The 14,749-nt window shown below is 30.0% G+C and overlaps 1 protein-coding gene across 2 annotated transcripts in view; it reads left to right on the top strand.

Annotated features, from left to right (window-relative positions):
- The window catches only part of LOC117171268 (GATOR complex protein NPRL2), a 27,542-nt gene extending 13,140 nt beyond the window's left edge, over nt 1-14,402 (top strand). The window contains exons 1-8 of one of the 2 annotated variants that reach the window (XM_033358414.1): nt 876-979; nt 1,062-1,153; nt 1,250-1,406; nt 4,552-4,669; nt 4,756-4,990; nt 5,075-5,205; nt 13,942-14,111; nt 14,194-14,402. In XM_033358414.1, coding sequence (XP_033214305.1) covers nt 1,146-1,153; nt 1,250-1,406; nt 4,552-4,669; nt 4,756-4,990; nt 5,075-5,205; nt 13,942-14,111; nt 14,194-14,367 — 993 coding nt within the window. In that variant the 5' untranslated portion in view covers nt 876-979; nt 1,062-1,145 and the 3' untranslated portion in view covers nt 14,368-14,402. Of the gene's footprint in view, nt 1-875; nt 980-1,061; nt 1,154-1,249; nt 1,407-4,551; nt 4,670-4,755; nt 4,991-5,074; nt 5,206-13,941; nt 14,112-14,193 lie in introns of those variants that run through there. The other variant, XM_033358405.1, reaches the window with a different exon arrangement.
- The last annotated feature ends 347 nt before the right edge of the window (nt 14,403-14,749 follow it).

The following is a 14,749-nucleotide window of genomic DNA, read 5'->3' as shown; positions in this document are numbered from 1 at the left end:
AAATTTATGAGTGTTTTATCAAATTACTTTCGTTAAATTGTTATTTACCAAGAGATTTAAGTAATATCGTATTAAAATCAAAAACTCTCTAGCGAGCGAACAGGGGACTTCGTTTTCGCACGAAAGAATTTTATGTGCCCTTATTGCATCCGGACCCACAATTTAATGCATGTCATGAAGAGCAACATTGGACAGCGGCGAAACGAGTTCTCCGTTATCTTAAAGGCACTATTGACATGCAATTAACCTACAAGAAAAATTCATAGGACCTTATAGGATATGTAGATGCTGACTGGGGTAGCTGCATTGTGGACAGACGTTCATATACCGGATTCACTTTCATTTTAAATGGTGCTGCAGTAACTTGGGAAGCTAGGAAACAACGTACCGTTGCGCTATCCTCAACTGAAGCAGAATATATGGCTTTGACCGAGGCTACCAAAGAGGCCTGTTATCTACGTGAATTCCTTCTGGAACTTAGTTTCAAGGAATTTTCTAATATTCCATTGAATAATGACAACATTGGAGCCCAATTCTTGGCTGAAAATAGAATGTTTCATCCTAAAACTAAGCATATAGATATTAGATATCATTATATCCGAAATATCTCAAGTAAGGGTTACATCAAGGTGAAACACTTATCTTCTACAGAAATGATTGCGGATATATTTACGAAAGGACTACCACGAATTAAACATTGGAAGTTTTTACATTTACTTGGCATGAAATCATTGGAAGATAAAAAGCTCGCTATATTTGAGGGGGAGTGTTAGAGTTCAAATTAGCCTTCCATCAAGATTCAAACCAACTTCATGTTGTATCTTAATAACAAGGTTCTATCGTGTTTTGATTTTGTCTTGTCTGTCACTAGTTCTGTTATGTCAACTTATTATTTTATGAATAATAAAACTTTTGGTTTATAAAATACTCTGCTTATTCAATTAAGCTTATAATATTAGAACTATATTTCTATCATAATGTAACAGTGATAAGAAATAATATATTTTTAGAGATGTTATGTAACAAAATTTAACCATTATTAAGTTATATATATTTGATAGGTTCCAGATAATTTCATATCGAAGGACATATTTGACAATGTGAGCGTTTATATAATTCCAAAGGCACAACTGCAACGAAGTACAATGACAGTGTTTGTACAACAATTTAATTCTTGCATGAATCTATATCGTTATAAAATTTGTTTATATCACATGTTTTTTCTACTATATTTTTTTCTGCATTTCAGAACATTAAAAGATTACAAAATTCTTGGATTTCCTGTCAAAATCGACGATAAGAAATATGCGAGGAATGCTTTTTATTTTAATCTCTGTTTCGTTTGCGATTCAGAAGCCCGAACTGTACACTACGAACCTGTTGTTAAGAAAATGTCCGATTTTTTGGTAAATTAAAAAATTGAAATTAAATAATTATTTGAAAATTAGGAAGAAATATATATGCGAAAAGAACGAGTTAAAGCTTTGCCTCTTGGTCGGCAATGCGGGACACTTTTAGAATAGAAACAAACCTGTTTTACCAATTGAAAGTAACAAAATATTCTGTTTTAACGACTAAATGTAATTAGGTATCCTGCTTTACCTTCAGTCGGTAAAACAAATAGACCTATAAAGGAATGCTTGTAATGGGTAGTTTATCACTCACCAGAGTTCTGCGAAAACTCCAGTTTGATACATGAAAAATAGCTTTTTTTCATACAAATTATTAATAAAAATTTAGAGTTCATTTGTAAAATAGAGTTGAATTCTCAGTCATTCAGTTTGAAAAGAAAAAACTTAATATTTTTAGTACAGTTAGGTTTTATTAGATGGTTCTAAATTTCAAAAATGTAATATTGTTTGTTGAAAGAATGTTTCAAAGTATATTTTTTGAAAATTTTTATATTTTTATAGAGAAAAATATAAAAGAACATATTAGCGAATTAAACAACCAACTGTTTTGTACAAAAATCGTCTTCTTTTCTTCTTGAATTCAACCATTTTCGAGATAATTTTTCCTTTTTATTTGGAAAATTACATAATTTGTTGAGAATTCTTTTAATTTAGATTTTTTTTAATGTCAAATATTACATTTTACATTGTTTGTAGAAGATTCATCACTTTGGTCTATAATAAACTATTTTGGTAAAAAACAGTTTTTTTTAAAAATTGATTAACTGAAAATTTAAAAGTTCATTTTTGGTTCAATATTTGCCTCTTTTAGTTTAAAAATTAACCATCTGAATAAAAATCCGTCTCTTTTAGTTACAAATTAATCTTGATGATTAAAAATTAATATTTTTTTTTTGCTTCAAACATCGTTTTTGGATAAAAAATGAACTATTTATAAAAATTAGTTTTCCTTTTCTTGAAAAATGATCTTTTTAGTTGAATATTCAAATATGCGTTTGAAAATTTCCTTCTTTTAATTATTCTTCTTGTTTGAAAATTAATTAATTTGGTCAAAAATTTAACTACTTTATTTTAAAAAATGGTTTTGTTTAAATATAAATTTTTTAGTTACAAATTTGATTTCTAGTTCGTTTTTTCTTTAATTTAACTATTTTTTATTTAATATGAAAATATTATAATTTTTTTTTAATATCAGCTATTCAATTTTTCATTGAAAATTAATCATTTTTGGTTGAAAGTCGAATATGCATTACTTTAGTTGAAAATTTCTCTCTCTGGCTGAAAATTTAACTATGCTATTGAAAGTTTCGTTTTTTTGTGTTGAAAATCAATTTTTTTTAACAGGAAATTTAACTGTTCCCTTTTTGGATGAAAATGTTTTCTTTTTCAGTTGAAAATTCACTGTTTTTGTTGCAGATTGAACTATATTGTTGAAAATTTGAATTTTCTATTTAAAAATTTTACTATTCCATTTTTTGATAATTTTTTTTTATTTAGTTAAAAATTAGACCGTTTTTTAAAAATTCATTTTCTTTTAGTAAAAAATTCATCTTTTCCAGTTAGAACTTCAAATATTTAGTTGGAAATGTATGTATTTTGTTGAAAATTCGTCTCTTCTAATTACAAATTAATCTTTTTGTTTGAAAAATCATTTTTCGGTTGAAAATTTAACTAGTTAAATTTATCTGTATGGCTGAAAATTTGACTATTATATTGAAAATTTCGCATTTTTTGGTTGAAAATTAATTTTTTTAACAGAAAATATAACTGTTCCGTTTTTGGTTTAAATTTTTTTCCTTTTTAGTTGAAAATTTACTTTTCTTGTTGCAAGTTTAACTATATTGTTAAAAAATAAATTTTTGTATCTAAAAATGTCACTATTACATTTTTGGATAATTTTTTTTTAAATTGAGAATTTAACAATTATGTTTAAAATTCATTGCCTTTTAGTAAAAAATGAAACTTTTCTATTCAGAACTTCAAATATTGAATTGGAAATTTATGTATTTTGTCGAAAAATTGTTCTTTCTGGTTCAATATTCAACTATATGTTTGAAAACTGCCTTTTTTTAAAATCCTGCTTGTTTGTAAATTCATTTATTTTGGTTAAAAATTCACTTGTTCGATTACAAATTTATCTATTGTCTTAAAATTTAACTACATTATTGAAAAAAAAATAGTTTTTTGTTAAAAATTAATTTTTTAGTTGAAAAATCAACTCCATGGTAGAAAATTAATTATTTTTCGTTGCAAATTTAAGTAATTTGTTCAAAGTTCCTTTTTTTAAAACAAAATTATTTATTTAAATGAAAATTAAACTATTTCATTTTTGGTTACAATTTTTTTAGTTTCAAATTCATTTTTTTCGATGAAAATTTAACTGTTTGATTTATAATAAAAAATTTGTTTGATTAATTTTTGAACTGAAAAATTTAGTATTTCATTTCAAGTTCGTCTTTTTTTTTTAGTTGAAAATATATATCTATGACTGAAAAGTTAGCTATTCTATTGAAATTTTCGCTTTTTTGGGGGAGAAAATCAATTTTTTCACAGAAAGTTGAAATATTCCATTTTTCGATGAAAATTTTTTGTTTAGTTAAAAATTTAACAATTCTTTTGAAAATTCGTTTTCTTTTAGTAAAAAAATTTACCTTTTCCAGTTAAAACTTCAAATATTTAGTTGCAAATTTATGTATTTTGTTGAAAATTTATCTTTCTATTAGAAACTCAATCTTCTTGTTTAAAAACTCATCTTTTTGGTTGAAAATTTATCTTTACTAGTTGAAAACCCTACTATTTGGAAAAAAAATAAAGAATGTTATCAAAATACGTACTTTGAATTTTTTCAGTAGACAATAATGTCATGTTTGTAAAATTCAGAACCACGGAAGAAAAAGTGACTAGTTATTAATATATTTAATTTTTTTCGTTTCGAACTAAATCATTTGCTTTTTTTACTTCATTTTACAAATAAACTATAAACTTTTATTAACAATTTGTATAGAAAAAGCTATTTATCATTTATTAAATTTAAATTTGCGGTAAACTCCCCCAAAAATAAACCACTAAATTCTCTTTGGAACATTTTTTCTAAATCTCAATTTCTTTATATTTGATATTAAACCTTTTCGGTTTAAAGATGGCTCTTGAAATCGAGAATCGATTCCTCTCCACTTCTGAGGACAAAACAAGACTTGCAGAAATGCTCAGACATGTTATGCAAGATTTAAATTTGCACAAAATGTGCACATTGACTGGTACGTTGTCGTTATTTTTTTTCAGAATTCAATTTTACGGAATAAAATTAAATGTATTTAACAAAAAAATATATATATAAATATAGAAGGAACGATGACTTCCCATTTAAAAGTAGTCAGACTAGCTCCAGAACCGCAGCCAGTTTTGGACCATCAAGTTCCAATTTTTTTGGAAGGCAGAGAAGCTTTTCGAAGTGATCAATGGGATTTAACAACCCAACAAGTTTTGCCTTATATCGATGGTTTTAATCACGTGGCTCGAATTGCTACAGAAGCCGATGTCGATAATAATTTAGTTAAAAGTTGTGTTCAAAATCTCGTGTAAGTATATAGAAATAAAAAAAGAAAGAAAGAAAAAAATTGCAAAGAACGTTTAAAGCAATATATTATATTTCTAATTTTTAGGTATTACGGAGTTGTCACTCTGATTCCAATATTTCAATACAGCAATGTTTATGCGACAACGTCGAAACTTAAAGAACTTGCAGAAAATGTCAATTTGCAAGAGAGATGTATCCGATATTCATCTAAAACTCGTATGTAACAATTTGAATATATCAACAAACTTTTAAATATATTTCCATTCTTAAGATTATTATTTCTTGAATTTTGTAGCACATTAGTTTTAATATATACAATTTTGGGTAATTTTTGACCCCCCTACCCCTGAAACTAACGTAGACTTGACGTAAAACCCGATTTTACGTTTATACTGATTTTTTGTGCAAATTATAAACTTCGGTAATAAATCAACAATTAAAATAAAAAAAATTATTTCAGAGTAAGTGTTGTAATGTATTTAATTGAATTTTATGCGACAGTTAATGCGAGTATTTCTGAATTTTTAAGCTAAGAAAAGTACATTTGTAACCAAAAGTGGAATGGTCAAGCTTTTAATTTAAAAAAAATATATATAATTTTAAATTATAAAGAAAACTAATTTTATACCAAATAGTTGATTTTTTAAATAAAATGATTAAACTTTCAAAATAAAATGATGAGTTTCCCATACAAAAGATTTAAATTGCCAAATTAAATATATAAAGTTTTGATCGAAAAGTTAATTTTATACCAAATAAGACGAATTTCCAACAACGTTTTCAACTAAACTAGATTAATGTACAACAAAAGAAAAAACAAATTTTTAAGAAAGTAATTCAATTTTAACAAAAAGTTAAATTCTTACTTAGAAAGGACGATTTTCGACAAAAAATGGAATAGATAAATTTTTAATTACCAAAGTATTTTTTCAGCAACAAAAAAATAACAGGTTTTTCAACAAAACAGTTCAATTTCCAATCGGAGATGAATTATTCACTAAAATTTTGAATCGTCAACCTAAAAATGCATTTTTCAGAAAGCAGTTCAACTTTAAAACCGAGTTGTTAAATAGTTACCAAGAAGTACCAAGATTTTACATTTTCAGTTTAAAAAAGATGATGAAGAGGATTAATTTACTACAAAAATATACGAATTTTCAATAAAATTTAAGAATTCTACATCAAAAAGTTGAATTTTTAATAAAGAAAGAAATTTTTTTTTAATTGTTATGAAATTAGTTCAACTTGAAATCCTTGTTGTTAAATTATTAATAAAATGATGAAATTAAAAAAAAAATTATTTTCTACTTGAGAAACAATTTTTTCACCAAATTCAATAATTGTCAACCAAAAAGTTGAATTTTCAACTGGAAAAAATAATTTTTAAACAACAAGAATTATTTACTACCAAAAAAGAGAAATTTTCAATAAAATATAAAAATTGCAAACCAAAAAGTTCAATTTTGAAGAAAGAAAGAACATTTTTTTTAATAGTTTAACTTTAAAACCTTTGTTGTTAAATTGTTAATAAAAAATGAATTTTTAAACGAAAAGATGAATTTTTAAAAAAATTCAAGAATTATCAACCAAAAAGTTGAATTTTCAACTAAATAAAATAAATTTTTAACAAAAAGATTAATTTTCTGCCACAAAAGACGAACTTTTAACAAAATTCAAGATTTATCTACCAAAAAGTTAAATTTTGTACTAAAAGAGAAGACTCATTAAAGAAAAAGATTAATTTAATACCAAAAAATACGAATTTTCCAATAAATTTAAGAATTCTAAACCAAAAAGTTGAATTTTCAAGAAATGAGTTCAACTTGAAATCCTTGTTGTTAAATTATTAATAAAAAGATGAATTTAAAAAAAAATATTTTTTCTGCATGAAGAACAATTTTTTCACCAAATTCAAGAATTATCAACCAAAAAGTTGAATTTTCAGCTAAAAAAATTCAATTTTTAAATAAAAAGAATAATTTACTACCAAAAAAGATGAATTTTTACAAAATTCAAGAATTCTGAACCAAAAAGTTGACTTCAACTAAAAAAGAATTTTTAAACATTAAGATTAATTTACTACCAAAAAAGAGGAATTTATCAATAAAATTTAAGAATTCCAAACCAAATAGTTCAATTTTTAAGAAAGAAATAACGAAAAGATGATTTTTTAACCGAAGAAAAAACAAATTTTTAACAAAATTAAAGAATTATCTACCAAAAAGTTGAATTTTCAACTAAATAATACGAAGTTTTAAACAAAAATTTGTCTTTTTTTGCCAAAAAAGACGAATTTTTAACCAAATTCAAGATTTTGCTATCAAAAGTTACATTTTGTACTAAAAAAGAAGACTCATTGAACAAAAAGATTAATTTAATACCAAAAAAATACTAATTTTCCATTAAATTTAAGAATTCTAAACCAAAAAAGTTGAATTTTTAAGAAAGAAACAAATTTTTTTTTAATTTTTAAGAAAGTAGTTCAACTTTAAATGAACTTTCAAACAATAAAATTAATTTTCTACCAAAAAGTCGAGTTTTCAACTAAAAAATTAATTTTTAACAAACAAAAGAATCTTTTTAACAAAGTAGTTAAATTTTTAACCAAGGAAATAAATTTTCAACCAAAAGATTTTCCTAACAAGAATAATTTGCTAAAAAAGTGAATTCTTAAACACGTGGTTGAATTTTCAACTAAAATAATCAATTTTCAAGAAAAGAAACACGATTTTTTAAAAATTAGTTAAATTTTTAAACAAAAAATGATTTTTCCGCCAATAAACGTAATTGTTGAGCAACAAGATTAATTATCAGCCAAAAGAGTCTTATTTTATATAAATACAATAATTTTCATCTAAATGGTTAATTTTTAAACTAGAAAAGTGGAATTTTTAACCAAAAATGGACAAGTTGAATTTTCAGTTAATCCGTTTTTAAATTAAAAAAAAAGGATTTTCACCAAAATAGTTGGTTTTAAACCAGAGAGATGAATCTTCAACCAACAACGTAAAATGTAATTGATGATATTTTAACCAAAAAATATTTGTTATTAAAAGCCGTTGAATTGAACCAAAAACAACGAATTTTCAAGAAAGCATGTAATTTTTCAAATAAAAAATATCAGTTTTTAACCAAAAATAATACAAAAACAAATAAAAGACAAATTTTCAATAGAATAGTTCAATTTTCAACCAAAGAAAAGATTTGGGTTGCAGATGTATCACCTTCATTAAAAAATTAACTATTCAGTTTTTAGAAAAATAATGTTTTGGGTTAAAAAAATCATCTTCTGCGTTGAACTCTTTTGTTGAAAATGATTTTTTTAAAGAATTATAATTTTAGTTGAAAATTCATCTCTTTTTTTTAAAAATGTAACTATTTTGTCAAAAATTAGTTTTTTTTTTGGTTAAGAATTAATTTGTTTAACTAATAATATAACTATTTAGTTTTTGGTTGAAAATTTATATTTTTGGTTGAAAATTAATATTTTTGATTGAAAATTGATATTTTATAGTTCTATATTAATCTGTTTTTTTTTGACAATTCAATAATTTGGTAAAAAATTAAACGATTCAGTTGAGAATTCTCTTGTAAAAAATTAATGTTTTATTAAAAAATCATATTTGTGGGTTGAAAATTCAACCGTTTTGTAGATAATTCAAATATTTTGGTTGTAAAATTCAACATGACTTCCATTCCTTACAATCTTTCCGCCAACATATTTTTATAAAATCTAACTAGTTTATTAAAAATTGATACTAAATGAAATTTTTTGAGTTGAAAGTTTAACTATTCCATTTTTAGAAAATTAATCTTGCCCTCAAAATACAAATTTCAGAAAGAAATTAAATGTTGTTATTAAATTAAAAAAAATTTCTTTAGAAATCAAAAGGTGTGCGCTTAGCCCCGCGCCTTTTTTCTGACGTCTTTGGAGTTAGCGTCAATTTTATCAAATATAAAGTCAACTTTTTTCATAGAAAATCGCGTCTATGGACAAAATTTTAGTTGAACTATCACTCTTTAAGCTGGATCAGTGCTTTTTTTGTAACTTCATTTTGTTATTAAACATTGTTGATGGAAACACTGCTCGCGCTTAGCCCCGCTCTCCCATAATGGATTATTTTACACATTGCACTCAATTTTAAGGGCAAGTTACAAAAAAGATAACTTCCTTACCAGCACAAAAGAAGAATATTAAATAAATTTCAACTACTTGGTTAAAAGTTAAACTCATTTATTAGCATAAGTTTTTTTTATTGAAGATTAATTATTTTCACTAAAAATTCATCTCTGGTTAAAAATGTAACTACTTTGTTGAAAATCAATTTTTTTCATACTTTTTTTTTGTGAGGAGAATAAAGGGCGAAATCTTTTATAGAAGTTGTGCTAGTCTCCTAGGACGGGTCTAGGCATACAAACTAAAACCAAAAACACACCCCTTCGAACCCATAACACTGCTCGCAGAACAGCTTTTCGGTTTTCAACTTCACGAGCAGTAGGTTCCTGTTTATAGTCGCAAATGCGTCTCTTCCGTCATCCGTTCTTTCACCCCTAGGACGCCCATCGAGATCTTTAGTTCTCATCACATGTGACGAAGGACTCGGCGTGCTGCCAACACTTCTCAAATTTGAGCATGAGCTCCACTTATCGCAGGCAAAGAGTGTGTGCTTTGCATCGTCCACCGGGGAACCGCAGTAATCACATGCCTCTTCGTCCCTCTTCTTAAAGCGCTTCAGGTACGCATTGATGGCTACCTTCGCGCGAGCGTACTTATGCTCGCTGTTGTTGCAAGAAAGCTTGTTACGGAGTTGGAAGGTTTCTTGCCTTTCCTTCGCCAATATATCTATTCGCAAAACGCTCGCCAGGACCAGCACGGCACTCGTCAACGCAGTTTGATAAGCTGAGATGACTCTCAGCGCAACACCTCTCTATGCCGAAGATAGCTTTTCAAGATGGAGTGGTTGTTGATTGCCGAGGCCCACACCGGAACCGCGTACAGCAGCTTCTCTGGGTCAACAAATGTTGGACATAAGCCGCGCTAAATTAACTCTACACTGGATGGCTGTGGCAGTTCCGATCAAGCTCCAGCTCCACTGAACTTTTGAGTCCGTGCAGCATAATCCGCGGAGGGTTGAACGATCTCTTGTCAGTGAAGAGAAGCGCCTCGGGGTTTTCCAGAGCAATTTCTACGCCTCTGTTGTCCAGCCAACGCTTCACCCGCCGTACTCTCATTGATCCTCAGTTCCTGAATCCTCACGTCCTCAGTGGCACACGCGAAAAGCACGTCATCCGCGAAGCTGAATATCGTCGTACCAGCAGACATGTTCATGCGCAGGAAGTCATTATACATTAAATTCCATGCGAATGTCCCTACCCTCGACCCCTGTGGAGCGACTCATGTCATCTACTCTTGGAGAGCCCATGTATCGCCCCAGTTAATCACCCACCTGTCGCTTAGATATTTGTCTATCATTCGCAGCAGGTAGTGTGGCACCTTCTTGCGCATCATCAACTCGATGCAGATCTTCCATCTCGCTGAGTTGAACGCGTTGCGAATGTCAAGGCTAATTAACGCGCAGAATCCTTTTCGCTTACCAGTTTCTCTTTTTATTTCCATGGCAGTGTCCACCACCGCCTATATGGCATCAATTATGGACCTGCCTTGGTGAAAGCCGAACTTGTTCTCCGAGAGACTGTAAACGCCCTGCATATGGTTCTGAAGCCTCTGCAGAATCAAGCTCTCTAGAAGCTTCTCTATTGAATCCAGCAGACATATTGGTCGAAAGGATGGGGGCTTATTTAGGGGCTTTTTTCCCTTTATAAGGTGAACCAGTCTGTGCCTTTTTCAGTCCGCAAAGGACCTCCTCTCCAGAAGGCAGGAGTTAAAGTCTTCAAGGAGGATATCCGGGTATACCCCAATCACCTGCTTAAAGATTTCGTTTGGTATACCATCGATCCCCGGTGCCATATTGACCAGCAGCCTTCGACTCGCTCTCTTTAGTACCTCGAGAGTCAGGAACTCCTCGTGTCGAACCGATCTTGCTTTCCAGTCCTCCGTGAACATGATTCCACTCACGGAAACAAGCTACTCATGATTTTACGAACCTGTTCGGGGTCGTCCAGCCCGGGGGTCCTTCGTCGAGTCACTAATTTTTTGGCGACTATCTTGAAGGCAAGCCCCCATGGCCCATGAGTGACCCATGGAAAATCTTGACCAATTGGAGCAGACTTAGCGTCTGCCCCCGTCAGTTGCATCACTGCCGCCCTCACCCCGCCGACGCGTGTATAAAGCCTGCATGGCGTCTCCAGGTCGCTACTATGCAGCGCTCCACCAAATGCTGCCGTCCCCTCCACCTTGGTCAACGTTTTGTCGAGGTCCCTTACCTCGACTGCCTTCGTGGTGACAAGAACCCGAACGTCGACTTTCTCTCCGATCGCCCGGTTCAGCGCCTCTTTTAAAACCAGAATATCTCCCCTTTTTTGAGGACGAGGAGTATCTCTCCTTCCTCGTCCTCCTTATAGTCAGGACTTTGAGTCCTGCCTCCGTGGGATTAACCCGTGCTTTCTTTCACTTCAGGATGTCGACATAGGACTGACCGTCCTTCACCGACACCTGGATAGCGTCGGCAGACCTGACACTTGCGGGGCGCTTCGGAGTTTTACTCCGCTCGCTTTCACTGGGAGCATCTCCCGAGGGCTCGGTCTTATTGTCCCTCTTTTCTTTCTCCTCATCGTTTTTCTTTTTCTTCGTTTTGTTTTCCGTCAATTGTCAGTCCTCCTTGTCGGAAAGCTGACTCTTGGCGGACTCCCCTTTTTTCGAAGTACGGTTTTCAGGGCTGCATGAGGCCTATCTCTTCTCATCTGTGGGCCAACATTTCTATCTTCTCGCCTTGCTCCTTTAGGAGCTGCAGTTTGTCCTTCCATCCCAAAGCTCCTAAAGGAGCAGCTGTATCTCTGTTCTCCCCACTTTGCTCCTTACCTTGTTCTCTCTTGTTAACAGTCCCCATAAATAAACTCTCAGGCGCATCGTGCGCAGAGGAGCGGGTTTGAATAGATAGGAACGGGTATATCCTCGAACCTCAGTCCTACCTCAGTTCTCTTAGGCCCAACTTCCGCTTGGCCTGTCCCGCAAAACACAGACGGATGGGATTCGCTCGGGGCAGCACGGCCACCGACATCTCTGCTCACTGCGCACTACCTGATCAAGATCCCGAAGGAGCTGGCTCCAGATCCTGCATGGCAGTCGCCACCTCGGTAGAGCTAAGGTCACCTCAGCCACATCCCTCGTGGGGCGGACACACGGCACTCGGCGACGGGAACTCTCAGTGTGATGCCAAACGAAACCGATCTTTTTTAGATTGAGCTTTATCGCCGGTTGTGGAGGCCATGCGGTGTCCAACCAGGGGATTCCTTGGACTCACACAGGCCTGGTTTCCCTTCTGAGGGGACAGCCGTCCATTCACAAGAGCGTCCGTTTATAGGGTCTTCTCTCGAATTCATACGCTATCCATACATATCTCGCGTACTTCAATTTTTTTTATCTAAAAATTTAATTATTTCAGTAGAAAATTTAACTATTTTGCTGAAAGTTTTTTTTTTGTGAAGAATTGGATTTTTGTTTTTGGTTGAAAATTTGTTTTCTCCTTCTTTTTTTAATTGTTATTTTTGTCTCTAATAAGCCGAAAAGCAAGTTCGTTGGAAGTTTGTTTTTGAATTGCAAATGTTTTTCATGCTTTTTTAGCAAAAAACATTTTTTTGTAAGTAAATAGATTTCTCTTCGATCTTAAATTAAAAAGTTTTCTTTTTTATTGAATTTTTAACTACATTGTTGAAAATTCACGTATTTTGGTTATAAATCGATTTTTTAAATAGAAAATTATCTTTTTCTTCGACAGTTAATTTTATTATTTAAAAATTATTCCTGTCGGTAAAAAATGCAAGTACTCTAGTTGAATATTTATCATATTAGTTGAAATATCATCTTTTAGGTTGGAAATAAAATTACTTGGTTGAAAGTTGAACTGTTCATAAAATTTTTTTTTTTATTGACGATTCATCATTTTCATTGAAAATTCATTTCTTGGGTTGAAAAATAAGCTGTTTGATTGAAAAATTGTTTTTCTTTAGATCAAAAGGAATTTTTTCCAAAAATGTACCTATTTTGTAAAAAATTGGTTTCCTTTTTGGTTGAAAATTATTTTGTTTTCAGCTGAAAATTTAACTATTATACCAGTTAAATATTTCACAATATTATTTAAAAACTTATTTCTTTGGCTGAACGTTCATTTTTTGACTCAAAATTTAATTATTCAATTTTTGTTTGAAAAATAATTTTTTGTTTCAATTGAAAATCTGGTTGAAAATTCTAATATTTCAGTTAAATACTCATCATTTTTAATGAAAATTCATGAGTTAGGCTAAACATTAATTTTATTAGCTAAAAATGTGACTATTTCATTTTCGTTTGAAAGGTGATTTTTTCAGTTCAAAACTCAAGTATTTCTTTGAAAATTTTTCACCTTAAATTGAAACATCAACTATTTCTTTAAAAAATGTATTTTACTGGTTTAAAATTCAATAATTTCAGTTGAAGATTCTTCATTTTGATTTAAAATTCATGAGTTATGTTAAAAATTAATTTTATTATCAAAAAATGTAACTATTTCATTTTCGGTTAAAAGGTGATTTTTTTAAAATGCAAAATTCAACTATTTGGTTGAAGATGTGTCTCCTTTAATGGAAAATTCAAGTGTTTCAGTTAAATATTGATCATTTTAGTGGGAAATTGATCTTTTTAGCTTAAAATTCAACTCTCCTAACTACTTTTTCTAACTAAAAGTTTAACTTTTCCATTTTTGTTGAAAATATGAATATTTTACGGTTAATTGACCAGGAAAATTGAATAATATAAATTGATTATATATAATTATATAAATATAAATTAATTTTTAGCAAGGCAACCTGCAAATCTAAGAGATATTTATCGAACATATTCAAGTATGACACACGGAAGTAGTATGAGAGATTTATGTCAGAGATTGAACCCTCAAAGTTTGAGAATTAATGAAAGACGACTCGTTCAATTTGGCTTAATTGAGGGCCTGATTCGCAGAGTTTATAAGGTACTTGTTTAAAACAATTTAAATGTAATAAAAATATTGTTTTTAAACAAAATACTAATAAGTTGATAATTAATAATTTTAGTATCCGATTCGGCTGCCAGAAAGTTCAAGTGAAGAAGGAAAATGTAATGCAGTTTATAAATATTTTACTGGCACTTATAATCTCGATGAAATTTGTTGCAGTACTGGACAAAGTGTTGCACAAATCGAAGATTTGGTCGAACGAGATCCTAATGTCGTAATGCTCTGGAAATAAACTCTAAATTCTAATAAACGTATTTTTATTATTTATTATTGCATTTTTAATTAGTTTTAATATGACAGAGTTTATAGAGGAAAATTTAATAAACTTGTTACATTAAGAAGAATGTAGTTATTTATTATGTTTTTTTAACTTCAGTGGCCCAGCCAAGGAATTTGATTCGCCAGGAAAATTCAGGGAGTTAGAAAAAGAATCTTGCAAAATTCAAGAAATTTCTATAAAAGGCATTTTAAATAACTGTCAAGGATGCTCAATTTGCAATTATTTTATTTCGTTTATAAAATATTTTATGTTAAAAATTTTACCAGAAAAATTAGGGAATTTTTTGAAAATGAAGTTATGCGGCCACTCTGATATAATATTCTTGATAGTAATT

This window comes from Belonocnema kinseyi, chromosome 1, assembly GCF_010883055.1.
Source record: "Belonocnema kinseyi isolate 2016_QV_RU_SX_M_011 chromosome 1, B_treatae_v1, whole genome shotgun sequence".
Taxonomy (NCBI): Eukaryota; Metazoa; Arthropoda; class Insecta; order Hymenoptera; family Cynipidae; genus Belonocnema; species Belonocnema kinseyi.
The sequence above is the reverse complement of the archived record's forward strand: the minus strand, read 5'-3'. Positions and strand labels throughout refer to the sequence as shown.